Source organism: Ostrea edulis, chromosome 3 (assembly GCF_947568905.1).
Source record: "Ostrea edulis chromosome 3, xbOstEdul1.1, whole genome shotgun sequence".
Lineage (NCBI taxonomy): Eukaryota > Metazoa > Mollusca > Bivalvia > Ostreida > Ostreidae > Ostrea > Ostrea edulis.
This window is the reverse complement of record NC_079166.1, coordinates 96,097,363-96,120,407: the sequence shown is the minus strand read 5'-3', so window position 1 is coordinate 96,120,407 and position 23,045 is coordinate 96,097,363. Positions and strand designations below refer to the sequence as shown.

General features: G+C 36.5%; 1 protein-coding gene across 1 annotated transcript; it reads left to right on the top strand.

Moving 5' to 3' along the window:
- The first annotated feature begins 309 nt into the window (after positions 1-309).
- LOC125676119 (E3 ubiquitin-protein ligase TRIM36-like) lies at positions 310-3,990 on the top strand. The gene is made up of 2 exons (XM_056159583.1): positions 310-883; positions 1,012-3,990. Exon 2 carries the CDS (start codon positions 1,042-1,044, stop codon positions 2,725-2,727), a length of 1,686 nt encoding a protein of 561 aa, XP_056015558.1. The 5' UTR covers positions 310-883; positions 1,012-1,041; the 3' UTR covers positions 2,728-3,990.
- The last annotated feature ends 19,055 nt before the right edge of the window (positions 3,991-23,045 follow it).

Genomic DNA, 23,045 nt, shown 5'->3' with positions numbered 1-23,045 from the left:
GGGAGTTGTAATTTACTACAGTGCCGGATCTAGAGGGAGGCCTGGGAGTTGGACACCTCCTTTGTCAAAAGACTTTATTAAATAACGCATTTTGAGGATGGACCCATCCTTCCTTTGAAAACCAAAATTAATGGTGGACCCCACACTTTCAAAACTTTCTGGATCCACCCCTGCACTAATTCAACAAATCATAGAATTTTAAGAAAATAAAACTCGAATACATAATGTAGAGTAATCTCGCATGCGCGAGTACAACGGAGTTTATTCATACACGTGTACATAGACATCTGCAGGTTCATTATTCCACTCAACTCATTCTACAACAGAAACAGAAAATGTTAAGTATATCAAAACACAAATATATGTATTTAGTACCAAAAAAACGGAGGTCTGCTGCATGAACAACTCCCCCCCCCCCCCCCCTTCACTGATCGAATTCCGCTAATCAGGTTCATTATTCCACTCAACTCAACAGAAAATAAAATGGTAAGTATATCAAAACACAAATATGTCTTTAGTACCATAAACGGATGTCCGCTGCAGGGACACCCCCCCCCCCCCCCAGTCCAATGGATATTGCTAATCGGATTATATTTGTACAAAAGGCCGGATTCAATATAAAAAGGGGTATACTCAAAGAAGTTATATCTATACATTGTTTGCATATTCCAATTTTTTAATGGAAGGGAATCTTTAGCTTTGACATAAATGTTCGCAAAACTACCCAACATGAACTAGGTCAAACCAAACTTTAAAACTAAAATACATTTACTCAAGCGATAACACGTAGATAGTGTATATAGGCTGACACGTCGCACAGGTGTTTAATTATCAGGAGTAGACGGAAGGTCGAAAGAAGAGGGAGACCATATTGGATTTTAAGGTGAGACTAAATTAATTATTATTATAGTAATGGCCGCTGTGTATTATATCATACCATAATTCTATTTCGTTAATTGTTTTAATATGTCAAAATCTTTAAATGAAATTCCGTTTTTATTTAATTAACAGTAAACTTTCCGTGTGATCCCGGAATTAGAAATGCATCCCCGGCGCAGTGCTCAGGAAGTCTTACTGTGTGACCTTTGTGAAACTGTCCCCCTACAAAGTCATTGTGAACTTTGTAATATAAATCTCTGTGTTAACTGTGTAGGAAAGCACGTTTCAGACTCGTCTAAAAGACACAATGTCGTGCCCTTTTTACACAGAAAGTCTACTCCTAACTACCACAAATGTCCAGACCACACCGATAAACACTGTGAAATGTTCTGTGAAAAATGTGGCATTCCTGTCTGTTCTACCTGCGTCACTTCAGGTAAACACAAAGGTCACGATATATCAGATATTCTGGAAAAACTCAGCACTAAAACAGAAAGTTTACAAAAAGATCTAGAGGAGCTAGAGACGAGAACTTATCCCCGGTATGAGAAAATGATGTCTGATGTCGAAAGGGAGAAAGCCGAATTAGAAACCAATTACGGGAAACTGACGACAGATGCCGATGAACAAGGAGAAATCCTACACCGGGAGATCACCGCCATTGTCAACCAGCGGAAATCCGCCATTGCGGAGATGAAAACCAAACATTTGGACGCGCTAAATAAAGATACAGAAGAAATCACACAGAAAATGGCGGAACTCAAACAGATCATGTCCGACTTGAAATCAATGCTAAAATCAAATGACGTCTCCTTATTCTCTACTTACAAATCTAGGAATTCCGAATTTAGAACATTACCGCCTAAAGTCCGAGTCATATTACCGAGTATATCTCTTCAAAAAATAAACACAGATCAGCTCAATGAAATGTTGGGTTCTCTGTCGCCATTATCCATTAACACAGAACATGGCGACACAATGAAGTCAGCAGAAGCTGTATCGTCTCCTCCAGTCAAACCACTGCTTGATGAACCGCGCCTCACCGCCACCATAGACACTGGGTATGAATATCTAGCCAGTGTTAGCTGTCTGAGTGAAGATCAAGTCTGGACATGCGGGGATAACGAAATCATGAAGCTCCTCAACCTCCAGAGTAAACTATTGACATCAAAAGAAACCAAATCCGGGGGGATGCCAACAGACATAGCAGTGCTACGGGATGGAGGTCTTGTTTACACTGACGATAAGAATACCACTATAAACCTAATTAACAATGAACAGATACAGACCGTGATCACACTACAAAAGGGATGGGTACCCTTTAGACAGAGGTGGAAACCTGTCAATGTATGCAGTACCGCATCTAACGATCTCCTGGTTACCATGATCAGTGATGATGAAAAACAATCCAAAGTTGTGCGTTACTCTGGTTCCACAGAGAAACAAAGCATTCAGTTTGATGATCAGGGTCGTCCTCTTTATTCATCTGGTCCTTTCACTAAATACCTCAGTGAAAATAGGAACCTGGATATCTGTGTAGCTGACCGGTCAGCTAGTGTAGTAGTGGTGGTCAATCAGTCAGGAAAACTCCGATTTACATATACTGGTCATCCCTCAAATACCGAGCTATCATTTGATCCACGCGGTATCACTACAGACAGCCAGAGTCACATCCTGACAGCAGACTGTGTCAATAACTGTGTCCACATCCTAGATCAGGACGGACAGTTCCTCCGTTACATTCACTGTGATTTAAAGCTTCCATTCGGTTTATGTGTGGACATCAGAGACAACCTCTTTGTGGCTGAGTGGAAAACTGCTAAAGTGAAGAAAATCCAATATCTATAAACACAGTGTTAATTACACATCTCTACAGTGGTAATTACATCTACCAACACAGTGTTAATTACACAGCTCTACACAGAGTTAATTACACAGCTCAATATACTGTAATTTACAGAACTGTGTCAATTCCTTCTACTTCTTAATTACATCAGTTTGTTAATTACAGTTCTGTGTTAATTACAGTTCTGTGTTAATTACAGCCCTGTGTTAATTACAGTCCTGTGTTTGTGATGTGTAACATGTACTTGTGTTTGTGAGTTTAAAGTGTTAATTACACATCTCTACACAGAGTTAATTATACAACTCTACACAGCGTTAATTGCACAGCTCAATATACTGTTATTTACAGAACTGTGTTAATTCCTTCTGCTTGTTAATTACAGACCTATGTACATTACATCGCCGTGTTAATTACAGCCCTGTGTTAATAATATTTCTGTGTACATTACAGTCCTGTGTTTGTGATGTGTAATACGAACTTGTGTTTGTGAGTTTAAAGGAACATTATTTTTTATGAATTAATTCAATCTGTGTTTGATTTTTTAATGTTTATATTAGATAAACATGATAAAGAGTTCAGTCTTACATTATTAATGAGTACTTACTTAGCTTTGTAGTACTGTAACAGACAGTGACCCCAAACAGATCTTCAGATTCAAGGTCACAGTCTTCTGTTTACCATCAATAACTTCACAAGACTTATCTAAATCTCCAACGTCCTACAAAATAAACAAAGTGTAATTATATCAAACTGAATTGTCAAGGATAGTATGTGATATGTAAATGTGATGGAAGGAAAAGAAGATATGGCTGAACCGGAAATCGAATCCAAGGCCCTTCGTTCCCATGATATGACTGGACCAGGAATTGGACCCGAGACCCCTGTATTACTAGTCAGGTGATCTAACCACTGAGCTATCCAGGACGATATCCATGGGGGTAGTGAAAAACTAGGGCCATCGAAGACACTGGGTCCAGGGCAAAGACCCCTGCAACTACTGATTTTTAACAAAACAAGACATTTTAAAAACGTTATTGGACCTATTTTTATGTATAAGAAAAGATCATATTTTGTGATAATTATTAGCAACAGAAAAAGAATTCTAGAAGTAACATTATTTTTTTTTTGCATTTTCAGTGGGCAACTGTAAAAGAATTTGTCACTAATGCTTGACCAGAAAACTTGTGGTGTCTCTAGAGATCTAAAAGTATATATTTGTTATATCATGTATTAGAAAATACTTGGAGAAATAGTACATGCCTGCTTATATGTATTTGGGGTTGTTTTTTTATTATTAGTGCAAGTTACGTACATCTCTTGCACTGATAAATAATTGTATTGGGGGGGGGGGGGTGATTATTGATTGTGTCAAGTCGATGTTTGGAAATAATACTTGACATTAGGGTATTCTCTTTCGAGAAATGTTGAAAATTGAAGTGAAGTGCATATAACGTTAGATCTGTCAAGAACGACATTAAAACAAAAACAAAAAATTCTCTGCAACAACTTTTTAATTTTTCACCAAAGAAAGCAGACGATATATAGAACTTCTCTATCCACTGGACTGTAAAAAAAATCGGATATATAGACCTAATGTATACTGACAATTCAGAAATAGTGTGCAAACATGCATATTGATAAGGCTTAAACACAATCCTAATCTCAAACTCCAATGAACATTTTCATCTTCCGACGTTAGGTCGTCGCACTGCACGTCTCTCAAAACCGGATATCTATTTTGAAGGCTTATTTATATATTTTTAGGGTTAATCTCGCCATTTCATAGATCTGATATTAACAAAATATATTATTCAACTTGCTCGATATCCAAGAAAGTGTTTATTTTCCGCCATTTTATCTAGCCGCTACATTGAGCGAACCGTTCAAGATTGCTAGATATCTAGCACGTAGCCCCTAGGCTAGCCGCTACGATCTTGGACGCAGCCCAGTGGCGGATCTACAGGGGGTTAACACCCCCCTCCCACATTTGGTTGATTACTTTTTTAAAAAGAAAGATTTTTTTGTCATTTTATGGTCTTGTGTAGAAAAAGTACACATTTAGGTCGCACTCCTTTCAAAATTGCCTAGATCCGCCACTGGTATAAACAAACTCAATGTTGCATGTACGTGAGGTCTAGGTTGACAATCCGACATTTCTTTTATGCAATTCACATATATAGATAAATAACCAGACATTATATTCAGTGTATTACCTATTAGCATTGTACCCGACAGTCAGTTTTGCTAAGTACCTGTAAATATCCCTAAAAACAAGCTTTTCTTCAGAATTCGGCATGCATTTCCGTTTTCAAAATAATTGTCTTCTGCTTCTTAAAGAAAGACTACTCATACTTATACTCCAACTGCACTTTTAAAAGATGAAATTCTTCAAAACCATGCTTCAGTTTTAGACACATTTAATATCCCAGTCAATGGGTCGAATGAATATGAGTTACCGTACCTATACTGGATTCCTAAACTACATAAAAACCCTTACAAACAAAGATACATTGCTGGATCCAGTAAGTGTTCTACCAAGCTCCTATCTTTGCTTCTCACGAAAATGTTAACATCTGTGAAGGAGAAACTTCAAACTTACTGTGCGACTACATATGTCAGAAGTGGTGTTAATCAAATGTGGATTCTAAAAAATTCTAAAAAACTTTTAGTAAACTTGAAATCGCAGAATTTTCCCCAAATCAATAACATTAAAACCTATGACTTTTCAACACTATACACGACCATTCCTCACGATAATTTAAAGAATAGACTTTTTGACATCATAGACAGTTGCTTATTCAACAAAAACGGAAAACGGAAATATTCATATCTAGCGATCAGTCATTCAAAAACTTAATTTGTTAAACACCACTCTGATTCCACGCACAAGTACTCTGAAGTTGAAATAAAAAATATGCTAGAGTTCCTCATTGACAATATCTTCGTGGTCTTTGGGGATCAGGTCTTCCAACAGTCTGTTGGAATTCCCATGGGCACGAATTGTGCTCCTTTGTTAGCTGACCTGTTTCCATATTCACATCAAGCAGAATTTATTCAAAAACTTCTACGCGAGAAGAAAAAATCTCTCACTGTGGCCTTCAATTCGACATTTAGATATATCGATGACGTTTTGTCTATTAACAATGATAGCTTTCATTCATATGACGATTTGATATATCCCTGTGAGCTCGAGATAAAGCACACCACAGAGTCGTCCACTTCTGCTTCATACTTAGATATTTTATTGAAAGTAGACATTAACGGCAAACTGACAACTCGACTGTATGACAAACGGGATGAGTTCAGCTTCTCCATCGTCAACTTCCCATATTTATGTAGCAATATTCCATTATCACCTGCATATGGTGCTTATATATCTCAACTGATTCCATATGCAAGAACTTGTTCTGCGTATAGTCAGTTTTTCAATCGAGGTAAGCTACTGACAAACAAGTTGATGGTACAGTGGTTTCGACAGTCTCGATTGAAGTCATCATTTCGCAAATTCTATGGTGGTTATAACGATCTAGTTCATCAATACAACCTCGCATTGGGTCAAATGCTGTCTGACGTGTTTCATACCGATTATTAAGCCGGTCTTGGCACACTGATTTTGACTGCGGATAACTCCGTTTACCTGATCAGGATATAGGGCTCACGGCGGGTGTGACTGGTCAACAGGGAATGCTTACTCCTCCTAGGCACCTGATCCTACCTCTGGTGTGTCCAGGGGTCCGTGTTTGCCCAACTACCTAGTTTGTATTGCTTATAGGAGTTATGAGATTGATCACAGTTCGTTATCTTCACCTCTTGTAGATTTTTAGTGGCATAAATGAACATGGACTGAGTTATATTTCTTGATAACAAATCAGTGGCGGATCCAGAAAATTCCTTCAAAAAGGGAAGTGAATTGAAGGCAGCAAAAGAGCAAATGCTGATAATTTTTGGATAACATTCAAATAAAACCCACCGACTAGATCCGCTACTGTAAATTATGTAGTGTTCAGCTAAAATTATCATTTCAAAATAACAGCACATAATGTTCCCACTCCACATACTTATTGAATTGTCAAAATATTGTAGATCCCGCCACATTTTTTTACGCTTTGGCCGTAACGTTGATTTAAACAAACTTTTCTCGCAATACTCAGATACGAAATAAGCCACAGGAAGACAAGCAGTAATTTCACCCCCCCCCCTTGATTGATTTGTAAATGACAAAGGATATATCATATTATATATATATATATATATATATATTTATTTTAAATTTAAAATTTGTATTCACCTGAGGATGGATGTTAAAATCCAGAAAGCGCTAGTGATTTAAATATATTTTGAAACTGTATATTTTCCTGATTTTTTTATTGAATTATTTTGACTGTGTGATATCAACTCTTTCTATTTGGATTATATATATATATATATATATATATATATATATATATATATATATATATATATATGGATGTATGTATATATACATACATTCATTTTATGTCCACCCCAATGCTCGAGCTGTGATATTGCATTTTAAATTTAAATTTGCAATTTCAATGGCCACTTTATAGATCGATAACTGTTATTTCTGCACCGATTTTGATGCGGTTTTTTACACTCGACTCGGTAAAGAAAATTCTTTTTGAACAAAATTAAATACGATTTCAAAAGTGAAAAAAAAATCAAAAGCGATAAACAAAATGTTTGCAAGAAATCAGTTAAAATATGTCTTGTGTGTTAATTTTTAGTAGTATTATAGACTACCTATGCAAATACTTCTGTTATTTCAATCAGCGCCGTGTCGCTTTAGTGGAGACAGATCTCAGGTAGATTAAATTTAAAATAACCCCAGGTAGTTTGGGCCTTTAGAAAATCGATAATAATGCAATGTGTATATAAGATGGGTGTTTGACATTTAAAGATAGCATTATCGTCTCCATATCGTATATATCGAGTAGAAATCTCACGTGTTTTCATTGAACACGTGGTTGGCTATTGAGTTAACTTATGCGTATTCATTTTGAGCTTTTCACACCATATTGATTGATTGATGTCTTTGCGCCACACTCAACATTTTTTCCGTCATCTGGTGGCGCCCAGTTTTATTGGTGGAAGAGAGAACCCAGATACAATGTACCTGGAAAGAGACCACCGACCTTCCGAAAGTAAACTGGGAAACTTTCTCACTTATACCGGCGCCAGCGGTATTCGAACCCGCGCCGACAGAGGTGAGAGGCGGTTTGATTTTGAGCGCGATGCTCTAACACCATAGATTACAGCCACCCACCCTCAGCTTCTGCATTGACATTTTTTCGTTCCTTAAAAGATTTGAATTTATATTACAATGTATTCATATCGTTGTAAATATAAAGTTCTATATCAAGACGACGAGGCTGATATTCACGTGGTCTATGTATTTTAAATACAATGACGGATTTACGGAGTGGCGTAGCCACCCCTCCTCCTCATTTTTTTTTTATTTGATGTAACTTTTGATCTCTCGTTTAGAAATAATGTAAACGATAAAAGAAGCAATAATTTCCTCCACTCTCGAAAATTTAAACGACAAAATCTTTGGATTTATTGAATTACCTTTATATCGAGAAAACTTACATTTTTTCCCCTGAACCCCTTAAAATTTGCATCATTTTATTAATTTCACCTGGTTAAATTGACAGACAATAGTAAAGATGACTACTGCATCTAGGACATATTTCAAGCCCTATAAAAATTTTAAAATGAAGGAGGTTTCAGAAACTTTGTTCGAATCCCGGCTTCGAGTCTGCGACAAACTTAAGTCGTTAAAACAGGTAGTGACAGTTCCATCGCCAAAGACTCCACATCAGGTGTGAATGTCACGGGTCCTCGGATATGACATTAAGAACGGATGTCCCGTGCCACAGTAGGTGTGGCACGCTAAAGAACCCTCACTGCTCATTGGCGGTACGCTCAGAGCAAAGGCCTAAATTTGAAGCCCTTCTCTGGTCTTGGTGACTTCTCCATATGAGTGATAAATTATCAAAAGGGGCGTTAAACAAGATACAATTAATCAATCATGAAGTTGCACCCCCACCCTAACCGCAATTACTATGTATGTATATAAAGTATATAACTGCTTCCCATTTCCATTCTCAATGACCACACAGCAAGTGACAACATGGCGAGAATTCAGTCGTCATCGAAAGCACGGGGTTTGACTTGCCTAGATCACGCCAGGTATTCGGATATTAAGAACAGGGGTTGTAGGATAGACCCCCCCCCCCCCCCCACGCATATACTTTCCCCCGGAAAAACGGGCCCGGGATAGATATTTCCCCATAAGGGGAAAAACGCCCCAACAAATAATTTCCACCTATGTACAAAGTCAGTATAGATGCTAAGAGCAGTGTCAGATATTTAAAACGCCGTTTTGGTATAAGTACATCATATCAGGGTTAAATTCTTGGATAACACTTTCTAACTTTTATACAAACATTTACCTAATGCCTTGTTCACACGAGGAATTTAATTTGTATAAAACGTAATGTAAGTTAATGCGAATTAAATCTGAACCGCTTTTACACGGAAATTTTAATGCGCATCCGTTTGAACGAAGCATAAACGTAATCAATACGGAATATCGGAACCATTATTTCGTCTCCGATTCCGTCCTGGTTTTAATATTTAGGATGTTCAACGAGATCACGTTTTCTGCGTTAACTTGGGCAGCTTTTCAGTAAACAAGCACATGTTACTTATGTACTAACAGATATAGTGAATTCAGGCACATTTTAGCACCATATTTAAAGATGGGAAACAAATGAAGAAAAAAAGTGCCGTTATATTATATGAAAAATCTTAGTTAGCAAGAAAAGCAGTTCTGCTCAAACCCCTAAATCGTAAAAAAAAAGTTCATGAGTTCAACTCATCGATCTAACCTTGCATATTCCAGTACCATTCACTGCTACTATATCAAGTGACCAGCTAATGAATCGATCTTTGTATGTACTAATAACAAACTTTAATGTTGTATGTGATAATTTAACTCAATCTGAGGAAGGGGGGGGGGGGGGGGGGCAGAAGTCAGAATTGTGTGGGGGAGGTGGCTGCATGTATATGTACGTTTCTGGAGATCGATTTATAAATAATTTATTGTGATTAATTATATCATTTCATAGCGGTCGGTTGTAATAACTCAAGGAAATCTCAAAGTAAATATCCATACTTGTAAGTGTATACGGTGTAGGAAATATACTTTTTCTTTTGTTTTATCTCTGCTACCAAACATCAGAAATTTAATCCAACAACTCATGTTTTAGTACAAGGATATTCACTTGCAACAATCCGAAAAATAATCTTTAAACCAGGCATATTTTTTTATATCAGAAATGAGTCGTCTTTAGCCATCACTAATTTGTATACAAGAGTTGCCCAAGTGACGCATAAATTTCGTAACTTCTTTTTCTGAAGAGTTCCAAAATTTTCTTGTTCCGATATCCCGTATTTATGGTGCAGAATATTTTAAGAAGGTACTCTACATCGTCACAATGGCTGACTTTCTTTGAAAACTATTAATATTAGCAATATTTACCTATTATTTAAAAAAAATTCTCGCCTAACTGAGTAGCTCAGTAGGTTAGCACGTCGACTACCAGTAGAGAGAGAGAGAGAGAGAGAGAGAGAGAGAGAGAGAGAGAGAGAGAGAGAGAGCAAGTCGACCGCTGAACTGAATATCACGTGTTCGAGTCCCGCAGGGGATTTTTATTTTTCTCAGATTACGTTCAACTTAAACTGCATTTTTTGACTAAATAAAGTAAATTTGAAAGTTTTCAATTTCAAAATATTGTTGTACAAATCCTCCACTTTTCATCCATATCAAATGTCTCAGGTGTAGCATACCTCCTTACAAATTTTTACCACTTGTAAAGAAATTCCTGAAACTTTGATTTAAATGAAATTAATTAGGGCTGTGCGGTGCACCGAAAATGTCGGTGCACCGCGATTCATACCATTCGATTCGATGCACCGATTACAAATTCCGGATTTCGGTTCGGTTCGGTTTAGATTTTACTTACACCAAAACAACAAATATGGCGTCCAAATTATGTTGAAAACATGTGGTTTTTTATGCAATAGAGATTTAAATCACTACTGTGTTGAGAGTTAGCATTTTCACCACTCAGATACCAACAGAATATGGTCCGTAAGGTCATTGCAATTTATCTTTACATGACATATAGCATTTCTGTCAGTGGTGGAGTGAAATCAACATCGTAGGTAATGACACAGATTTGACAGTTAATATGAGAGAGAAGTAAAACAATAAAGGAGAGATTTTCAAAGACTCATGACAATTGATAGAATTGTTGAATTTTTGCATATCAATGAAAACAATATCATATACATTTTAGATTCACTATAGATTTGTTTAATAATCCATATCTGATGCAGCACATTAATATAACAAATTTTGATAGACTGTCAGTGTTTTCTTTTTTCTATCAAAGTTATAAAATGCCATTATGAATAGATATGCTGTTTACAAATGACGACTTATAGTTATATAACTTGAATAAAATCAAATCAAATGTGCAACTCATTAAAATTGTTAATTTTTGTGGTGTCATTAGATAAATTGGACCTAACATGAACCGAATCGAAAATAACCGAACCGTGCTGTTCTGAATCGAAACCGAACCGAATCGAGCTAACCCTGAATCGTCCCAGCCCTAAAATTAATGCATTTGCCCAATAAAAAAAACAACTTAACTGCTTATGTTATTTTAAATCCCCGTTAATCTAGTGTAAAAACAAATCATTGGTTGCCTTTTGAAGGATTTAATTAACGGTTTACAATAGTCTTACAACCCAGCATTGACAGAGACATGTACATGTACATATTGAGTTTTTCACCCCACCCACCCTCCTTCAAAAAGACAAAACCAAAGTAAGAAGCGGAAAAAATGATCCATTAAGGGACTGGTGACATTTAATATTAGTGATTGAGTATTGTGAGTAATTTGGAAAGAGGGGGTTGCAGCGAAGCGGGAATTTTCCCTAATCGGAACTCTGTGCCTGCACTCGAGACGTAGAACCGATCTTCATTTATATATACTCATTGCGTATTTGCCATTTAAGGTATCACACCGGTAATCATTCTCACTATATATTGCTACAAAGGAAAAAAATCATTAAAAATCAGTTTACAGAATTGATGCCGAATAACGCAGTCAGACACGTTCTATGTTACCTATCTCGTCTGCCGACACCAGAAAAACACCACCCTACGCGGCATTCTCGAAAATAAATTACCCGCAAACAAGACTGCCCTCAAATCCACGTGTTTTTCACATGTGTGAAAACAGCTGGAGTGCACCTCAGGAAGTAGCCTCGGCGACCAACAGCAAATAGTTGCTTTGTATACACTTGGTCATTTCTACAAATTACACAAAATTTCCTAATCAGGGGTACAAAAAATAAGAGAAAAGAAGAAGAGGAAATGAGAAATATCGCGCAAGGAAAAAAATATTTCTTTAAATACTAGTATATGGAACTACAATTGACTGAGTTCATTTTGATTGGACAATTAGCGGTGTGATACCTTAAATACCTGAAGGATTCCCCGATACTAGGGAGAATCCTAAAACATTTTATTTGTCAATACATTATATATGTAGTCTAAAGATAATTTTTGAAATCGTGAAAATTAAATTGTCTTCTTTTTTTCTGAGTATCAGATACAATGTACATGTATACGGTTACACGTTGCGAGTGTATCACATATTTAATATTCTATACTACTACAGTCCAGAAGCTCTTATACTCGTATGTATTATTTTCTGCAACCAACAATTGGCAACTGTACATGACTCTGACCACAAAACAAAATATGGGAATTTAATACGCATTAATAAAGTTCAACATTAGTCAAAGTACATGTAAAAATTGATTCAATATAGCAATTTGCTACTGGATTACATATAAACTCAAACTGTTTAAGGTTTATTTACCTTGTTTGGCCTTAAAGTTTTTCATCCGAAGCTTTGCATTTGCATAGTCCACAACGGTTTTTCGTAAAAGGCACCATGCCTTTGTCAACAACTTTCATTCAGAAAAACATACAAGTTCTCGTTAGCAACCTTGACTATTAAAACACAGGTATTGCATGCTGTATTCGGCGTGTTTGTTGAGGGTCCTATTCACAAACTAAACAGTGTCCAGGTTGGAAGCTTATTTCAAACTCGGCACATGGTAATACACAGAGATTTGACATGAAATATATATAAAAATTAGAAGCGTGTTTCAGTTAAGAAAAAAAATGTAGATGGAAAACGTAATATGAAAAAATAAATGTGTTCGTGAGGGAGTCGAACCCGGTCGTTTTAAAAATAGAAAATCTTTACAAATAAGAGTCAACGACCTTACCCGCTGGACCACGCAGTTGGCCACACATTACTAAGGAAAATTAACGTACAGGTGAAGTTGAAAATAATACCAGTGAAATCGTTTCTATTTTTTTTTTTAAATTTACAACAACAACAACAACAACAACAACAAAATGCCCTCATGAAACAAAATTTCAAAGCTACTTTTTTAGAGGAAATCTCGAAGAACATGTCCATGCTAAATTCATTTTGTTTCACAGAGGCAGTTTTTCTGAAATTCGGGGATACCCCTCCATTTTAACGATAAAAATCATATAAATCGCTTATTGCTTGATTTAAACTTGAAATATTTTGGCTAATTTTGTCAATACACGTCTTATAAACTTGTTTTCAAAACTTATTGAATCAAGAGATACGTTCCAATTGGTTTTATCATGCAAGGTGAAGATAACGAACAGAGATCAATCTCATATATTTGAATAACTTAATTTTTTTCGATTTTTCATGCAACACCCTTAGAGAGATTAACATGAGACGTGCAACACCTTCTTTTGTTCAAATGAATACCGACTGGTCACTGCGTCGTATATCCAAAAAATAGAATGTTAGATATGAAATCGGGAAAACGTTCTTTAAAAATATATAATCATGTAGAACACAAAACAATGTTTCAAGTTTGTCTTTTAAGAAATCATTGGGTCAAATGCTGTCTGACGTGTTTCATACCGATTGTTAAGCCGTTCTTGGCACACTGATTTTGACTGCGGATAACTCCGTTTACCTGATCAGGTTTGCCCAATTATCTATTTTGTATTGCTTATAGGAATTATGAGATTTGAACAAACTTGAATCTGCACTATGTTAGGAAGCTTTCATGTAAATCTCAGCTTCTCTGGCCCATTGGTTCTTAAGAAAAATATTTTTAAAAGACCCCACCCTATTTTTGTGATTATCTCCCTTTTGAAAGGGACATGGCCCTTCATTTTAACAAACTTGAAAGCCCTTTACCCAAGGATGCGTTTGGCCGAGTTTGGTTGAAATTGGCCCAGTGATTCTGGAGAAGAAATCGAAAATGTAAAAAGTTTACAGACAGACAGACAGACGACGGACAACAGGCGATCAGAAAAGCTGACTTGAACTTTCAGCTCAGGTGAGCTAAAAATGAATGCTGCTGGGGGGGGGTTTCCCAGTCAATACGATGATTTAGTAATCTTCGAAGTACAGTATTCACCTCGTCCTTTGGGCTCGATGAATATTGTACTACTCAGGCGGCTTAATCACTGTATTGACCTCAAAAACAGCAATATTTGTGTAATGTTAATTTTTGATCAATTTGTTAGTCACTGGTGTCTCGCACGCTATTGGTGTCAATTTTGGTAACGTCAAAATGACGTTTAAAACGCAACGTCATAACATTGATATATTTTACGTTACAAGAAGTTTTGATGAAAAAAAATAAAATATAAAATTGATATGACAGGAGTATGACAGTTGAAGCGAACGCAGCATAAAACGAATGAGATATTTTTCCTGAGACATTATACTTAGATAGATTATAATGGCTAAACTAAACTTGTGACTTAATCAGAATTAGTCTATATTTCCTCCGTGATCTTCATAACTTTTCTGTTTTAAACCAAAAGGAATATATTATCACAATACTACGTATTTTAAAAGAAAAGTCCATAATGAACTCTTCAAAATGTTTTCGTTCATCTTGTGATTTTCAGTAATTTGTCATGCAATAATTGTAAATTAATCTGAAATGATTACAATAAAAAGGAATAGTTATAATTATGTAATTTTGGTACAGATGTACCAAAATTGACTAGCACGTCAACCGCTTTTACACCGAAATATTATTTCTATTTACAATTTCTGTTAATTTAGAAAAATAAAATATTGAATATAAGCATGCTACGAGGATTTGGGTATGAATTCATTCTCACATGCATGCCGACTAATTGAAATTTACTATCCATAATTCAGTGCTTGCCTCTAATACTATACATGATGGGTTGATACATGTATATATGTGTAAACACCACATCACTGAAGTGAACACAAACGCTTACACTGTAAAATTGTGAGATGAATACATGCATATATTCTCCAAAATCACAATTTCATTCTGCATTTCGTTTTTAGAATACATCTAAAACATTGATAAAACAGACACAGTTACAGATATTTTTCTGGGTAACCTTGAATTCTAAAGGATTGTTTAGCAATGCAGGCATGTAGAAAAAAAAGGGGGGATGGGGTGACAATGATCAATATCTGTTATTTCTATATTCAAATGAAGATGTTTTTCGTGACTGCCCCCCCCCCCCCCCCCTCTCTTCCCACTATATGCCATTGTACTGTAGTGAATGAGAAGAGTGTAAGCTATGATGTGAAGACATGTAGTGAAGGATAAATCCCCACTCTCATTGCCTGGGGAAATATGAGGCAGTTTCAGCTTACGAGGACCCTAACCCCACCCACCCCCACCCCTTATTTTGGGTTTGCATTTCAAGAACTTTATACGAATCTTCTTCGGCTGCCCCCCCCCCTTTTTTTTTAAAAAACGATGCTACGTGCCGGTGTTGTAGCATAGACTTCCCCCCCGGAAAAACGGGCCCGGGATAGATCTTCCCCCATAGGGTGAAAAAGCGCCCCAGCATATAATTTCCCCTTATGTACAAAGTCAGTATAGCATTTCCCCCTGAGCGGAAAAACCGCCCTGGTATACAATTTCCCCCCTCCTGTTTCCGGATTTCATTGACTGGAATCTTTTTCTTCTCATGTAGAAGCTTTTGAATAGATATAGAATGAAGCAAATCCATGCAATTGAAGATAATAATCAATTAAATTTGTTATTATTGCTATAATACGAAAGCCGGATAGTCTCATATTTGAAAAAGTAAAAAAAAAATTTTAGCTCGTTATAATGAGTTAAGTATCTCGTTATGACGAGTTAGTATCTCGTTATAACGAGTTAGTATCTCGTTATAATGAGTTAAGTATCTCGTTATGACGAGTTAGTATCTCGTAATAACGAGTTAATTATCTCGTTATAACGAGTTAATTATCTCGTTATAACGAGTTAGCATCTCGTTATAACGAATTAATTATCTCGTTATAACGAGTTAGTTATCTCGTTATAACGAGTTAAGTATCTCGTTATAACGAGTTAATTATCTCGTTATAACGAGTTAGTTATCTCGTTATAACGAGTTAGTTATCTCGTTATAACGAGTTAAGTATCTCGTTATAACGAGTTAAGTATCTCGTTATAACGAATTAGTATTTATGGAGGGCCTGTAAATTCCAAAATTTCGACAAACTGATTAGAAATTTTTTGAATTGCATACGATTATTTCATAATGACTATTGTGCAAGATTTTATTTGTCGTAAAGACGACAAGAAAATGTTAGTTATTGCTTCAAACAAATTAACATGTGATGATTCATTTTCTTCCTACTTAACAAAAATACCTACTTTCCCTTGTCAAGAATAAATGTAAATTGTGTCGTTTTGATAACAAGTCGAGTAAATACAACAATGCTTTGGCAAAATGTTTGAGCTAATTTCATATTTGAACAAAAATCAGCCAGCCTAGATGCTGATGATTCTTTTGAGAATATAGATATATTTATACATCTTATGCAAGCTTGTTAGTACAAGAACTAAAGTCCCCTTCCCCCTTTTTAACAGCGTTGATTTACCGTTAATTTCTACATTAAAAACTTTCTTTGCAATCCAAAGTAAGATAGTTTGGTTTATTCTCCCTTTTATTTCCTTTTTTCAAAGTATATCGAGTGTTAAGGATGTAGACTTGAACAAGTAGAGGTAACGAACGTTGACGGTCACACAGCCGTGAACCCTATATCTGTAAGAGATACAAGACTCCGATGGTCTATCATGTCAGATACGGGACTGACACGATCCGCGTAGCGACGAGTGATCAGTCCCGTATCTGACATAATAGACCATCGGAGTCTTGTATCTTACTTAAAACATTGTTCTATCTAAAACAGTATTTCTCATAATATTGGCCTGCTCTTAATAATACTGGACTATGTTCAGTACAGTATGAAAATTAAAGTACTGTCAAGACAAAGAACTAACGTCACAACAATGTTTTAATGATCAGGTAAGCAAGTAATCTGTGGTTGAAATTACTCTGTAAAGAACGTCCTACCAATTGATATAATGAATTGAACTCATGTAGAAAAGGACGAATACTCGCTAAATCCCGCCTCCTCTGATTACAATATTGTGGGTATGCTTTCACTTGCGCCCACTCCATCCCGGATTTTAAAGTTTGGATTTTCATTCTTTTTTATTTGATTTTGCTTGTCAAGAATTACATGTATAGACAATTGTGACGTCAACTTCCCAGAAGATTACCCCTACCACTTCTCTCACTTTGAAAACAGTTCTACGTGCTTGATTTATCAATCCACCAATAAATGATAGAATCATTCATGGGTCAAATGCTGTCTGATGTGTTTCATACCAATTGTTAGTTTATTCTTGACGCGCGGATTCTGACTACGGATTACTCCGTTTACCTGATCAAGATATAGAGCTCTTGGCGGATGTGACCGGTCGGCAGGGCACCTGATCCCAACTCTGGTATATGCAGGGGTCCGTGTTTGCCCATTTTTAAAATTTGTATTCCTTATAGGAATTATGAGATTGATCACTGTTCGTTATCTTCACCTTTTCATGAAGATAGAGTAGGTAGCAGGACATATCTGTCTTGCAAAGAAAATTAATACTACATGTACTTTAAATTCATGCTTTTAATAGACCCAAGCCAACAGCAGATTGGATTTATTTATGTTATATCACCATAAAAAGGTATAACCGATAAGTGATATATTTACTTACAAACATCGGTAAATTAATATACAGGGTACTGTGGTGATTTACTTTTACACCATACACGCATTTTTACCAACATTTACAAAGTTGATATGTGTTTTTTACTCTGAAAAATCTAGATTAAAGACCCCCAAAAAACACCGTACGGTTGCTCCACGGATCACTGAATGTGGGCGGAGCTTATCCATGGTCAATGTTATTTACCTGGAATTTACCTGGCCAAGAGATCCGTTGTTGTGTATATTTTTATGATATACACAGGAAATTTCTCAGGTTATTACAAATTATGCTTAGTGTCTTGATTTGTGCAAAAAAAAAAAAAAAAAAAAAAAAAAAAAAAAAAAAAATTCTACCTACATGCATACCGCATTTCTATTTCCCGTAAACCTTTAAACTTTGTCATATTTATGTATTGCAAATGACAGGTTTAGCCCATTTCTAAACCTTTGCTTTTTAAAACTTATAATTAAATTGCTATATGTCGTATATAAATAATTTCCTAAATATAATATTACCCGTTTCCGGGCACTTCCTGGTGTCCTGGGAGTTCGCGGTGTCGTGGGTGTAGTAGGTAAAATATCCATGTTTCGAGAGAATGAATAAATCCAAGTAGATCTGTGTACATGTACAACCAAATGAAGAATGATCAATATAGGCCGTCTGTAGGGTTTCTGTAGCTGTAGTGTTTACGTAATGGTGGTATCCCAAACAGAAGCTGACACGAAGTTTACCCCCCCCCCCTCTCTCTCTCTTTAGGGTTTCTGTGGACGTAGTGTTTGTGTAACGATGGCATCCCAAACAGAAGCTGACACAAGTCTACACCCCTGCCTCTCTCTCTCTCTCTCTCTCTCTCTCTCTCTCTCTCTCTCTCTCTCTCTCTCTCTCTCTCTTTAGGGTTTCTGTGGACGTAGTGTTTGTGTAACGATGGTATCCCAAACAGAAGCTGACACATAGCTAGTATACCCCCCCCCTTTCTCTCTCTCCCTTACTCTCAATCATTGACTAAACTAGAGCAAAGCTCGTTGCAAAGCAACGAGAGGTCTTCCGTCGGAGCTGTGTGACATAAAAACCTTGAACTTGACCATATGTCCTTGGGTCAGGTCCTAATGCAGCCTCAATTAACATGAAAATCTGTTGTAAGTATGAAATCTAAATGTTTCTTCATTACAGCATATGGTCAGGACAGGGTTTGTATTTTCAAAAAAGTGAACTTGACAATATGAGCATGGGTCAAGGCCAGGACACTTTCTTTGATCATATGGAAACTTTTCTTTCAGTATTAATTAAAATTTGCCATTAGTTAGATCTATTAAGACTCTAATCAATTTTTAACTTTTAGACCTTTAGAAATGGTGCAAATGACCTTACATCAAGATTATTTATGTTATTGTCATTAATAATCTTTATGTGAAGATTGAGCTTACGGTGTATTTTTAAAAGTTGCGGTCTGGGCACATTTGCACGGATAGGCGGACTTGGTGATATCTTAAACTTTGTTTGCTGGAACTATAATTAGTGTTCGGTAATATTGCTATCTGTTCTTCCGGCTCGAAGAGACAGTCTCTTTTGTTAGATTGTCAGATATTAATGGGAAGGTTTTATGAAAAGTAGTGTTTTATGATGTGGATATCATAAAAACATTGCTTTTCACCAAGGTGCAATGGGCAATAACGGTGACGGTTTTCCATTGAAATGCAACCTGTTTTTGGACCGATAAAATGCTGAAAATTGTAAATGATGTTGTTTTTCATCCTTGGATATATGTAACATCATCCCCCCTCCCCCGACAAAAATGGTTATCCTGCTTTCCCAAAGCATCCACAGATACAGAACAGGGAACAGTGGTCAGAAAGAGGACTAATATTGGTTTGTTTCAGACCATACTTCAATGCGTCGAGTCAAAGCACCTTATCCTGCTTGGTTGTTGTTTTTTTCCTTTGAGTTCACCCTCGTAGGGTTAGCCAGAAAATCATCGACATGCAAAAATTTTTACAAAAAGGCTTCCCAGAGTCTAGTGTATGTGTGAGTGTATGTGTGTGTGTGTGTGGGGGGGGGGGGTCGATTTACTACTTTGTGACCAGAAAAGAATTCTTTACGTTAACCGCAATGGTACATTTCAAAAAAGTGGGGGGCTGGACTGTCAATGAACATCTTCCTAGTAGAATAACAGTAATATTTATGTTTGAAAAAAAAGCAGAGGGGACAGGCCTCCCCTCTGACACCCCCACTCCCAACACTACGTGCCCGCATCCTTCAAGAACACATATTTTCGACATCATCGACAATGCAAAAAAAAAAATTAATTAAAAGGCTTCCCAGAGTATAGTGTATGTGTGATTGTATGTGTGTGTGTGTGTGTGTGTGTGGAGGGGGGGGTGTCATTAAATAAGGAAAATGTCCGTCATTCAAATCGTAATTAAAAAAGCGTAGGGGACAAGCTTCTCCTCTCACACCCACCCTCTTCCCCCGATACTACGTGCGCACATCCTTCTAGAACACATATTCCCTTCCCCCGATACTACGTGCGCACATCCTTCTAGAACACATATTCCCTTCCCCCGATACTACGTGCGCACATCCTTCTAGAACACATATTCCCTTCCCCCGATACTACGTGCGCACATCCTTCTAGAACACATATTCCCTTCCCCCGATACTACGTGCGCACATCCTTCTAGAACACATATTCCCTTCCCCCGATACTACGAGCGCACATCCTTCTAGAACACATATTCCCTTCCCCCGATACTACGTGCGCACATCCTTCTAGAACACATATTCCCTTCCCCCGATACTACGTGCGCACATCCTTCTAGAACACATATTTTCATTTCATTAGTATCAGAAAAGTGTCTGTCATTCAAATCGTAAGTAACACGTTTTTTATTTTGATATACAGTGCTTATGACCTATAGGCCTAAAGAATGTAATTTACAATATAATAGCACCTTTTTTCACTGACCCTATAGTTCTCACACTTTTAAAAAAATATCTAAAGGAAATTATCTTTCCCGCCAGATGACCGAAAATTGAAACTCTAATTATTGTTTTGAACATATTGACACAATCAATAGATCTATCAACTTACGAGTTCCACACTTTAATTGTGAGTGTGTTTTGGAGGTCCCCCCCCCCCCCCCTCGAACTTTGATAAGCAACAATTGCTTTTTTTCTCATTGAGTTCATCCCAGTGATTATATGATCTATTGTATATGTTTTACGTCCTATACAGGTCTTTGAAAATGTCGACATCTTTGTTGTTGAACTGCTCTGGCCTTGAATCTCGAAGCCCAGGAAGCAGGTTTTTTGAATTACTATAAATTAAAGTAATACATGTATGCAATTCAGAATCTGTGTTAAAATTTTCATGTTTCAACAGGAAAATATGATTAATCAATTCTTTAATAAGTAAATCTTAATAAGGTTTTTTCATATATAAAATGATGTATCAATTTAAAGTCCTATCTCAATTTTTATTTCTAAAAAATCTAAATCCAAACCTTCCATTGACCGGCAAGTGTATTCATTTTCAACACCGAAATGAACGCGCAAAGACATTTTCATCAGCGTACTATCATTATAAGAGTCACGAGTCAAGTCCGTAGAAAGCAATATAGTTAGAGGCAGGCAACCAAACAGAAAATCCTCAATAGGTAAAAACAAAAGAGGTAGACATAAGGCAGATTGAAAGCAGGCACGTAACATCGTTTTTGAAAGTGGGGGGGGGGGGGGGCAGCCAGAAAAAAAATAATTCCTCTTACCAAAAAATCTTTGACAAGCAAAAAAAAAAAAAAAAGAAAAAGAAAGAAAACGGATAATTTCCCAAAGTCAAAAATCCTATTTCGGGGGGGGTGGGGGGTGGGGTAGGTTCCAACTTTTCTGTACACCAAAAAATTACATTACATTAGCGCATTTCACTACAAAAGTGGGGGGGGGGGGGCAACAGGCCTTCCAATGACCATTTTCATAGTAAATTAACAGTAAAACGTTAGGTTTCCTGCCCCCCCCCCCGGGTTTTACGTGCCTGGAAAGGGCATGACCGTAAATTAACGATCTGTATTGTATACTGTCAAGCATATGTTGGCAAAAATATTGGAGGGTGGGAACTGGAACTTCCTGTCCTTCCACCAATCATTTGAAAAATCCGATTTTATTAAAAACATAATTTTCTGTAAATCGTTGTGTTTGCAAATTACATTAAAACGGTAATGTTTTTGTGTGTACATGTATTGCCGCTGATCGCTGGTACACATGCGATGGCTCCGAACTCGGGCAATCGAGCCATGGGTTACGTAATTGTAAACAAGAACAAACCCCGGTGTGTATGTAAAATGCTTGCAGTTAATGACTGAATGAAATGAGACTGATTCGATGTGGATTTCTGATGATTTTCTATACATGTTTAGAGTTGGTATAATCATGATAAGAACCCGTGATTTAAAAATAAAGTTTATAAATTATTTGTTATGCTTACAAAAAGGATCCATTTTTTTCACTTTGTAAAGAATGCAGAAAGCTTGTGTATCAACTGGCTAAAGTAGAGTTAAATCACAGATTGCTTGTCCACATGTGATGAATCTCCAAAATTAAACACAATAAGACGCTTTAGATGTATATATATATATTTGGGGCGCTCTTGCCTTTTTCATTTCACTTATAAAAATCGCATCTACTTGCACGCATGATTGTATTTAGATGAAATGAAATGAACCGACAAATAAATCCTTCTGTATGCAGACAATTATAAGTTAATAAAACTTAAAACTACTTCATTTTATTTAGTACGATTTTTTCTGACAATTAGAAACGTCACATACCCTTCCCGTAAACTTATTGTGAGGAAAATGACAACCCCGATAAATAATCAGGAAAATTGTGTAGGTTTTTTAAATGTATGTATAACTTGACACAAATATTATGAGGTCCATTGATCACTAACTCGAAATGTTTGCGGTAGCATCTTTACAATTACTTTATAATTGAAATAAAACATAATATAATTGTTAATTAAGTATGATATAATGTAAAAGGATTCAAAATGATTTCAAACATAATTTTCCAGTAATTGATGTGTTTATTT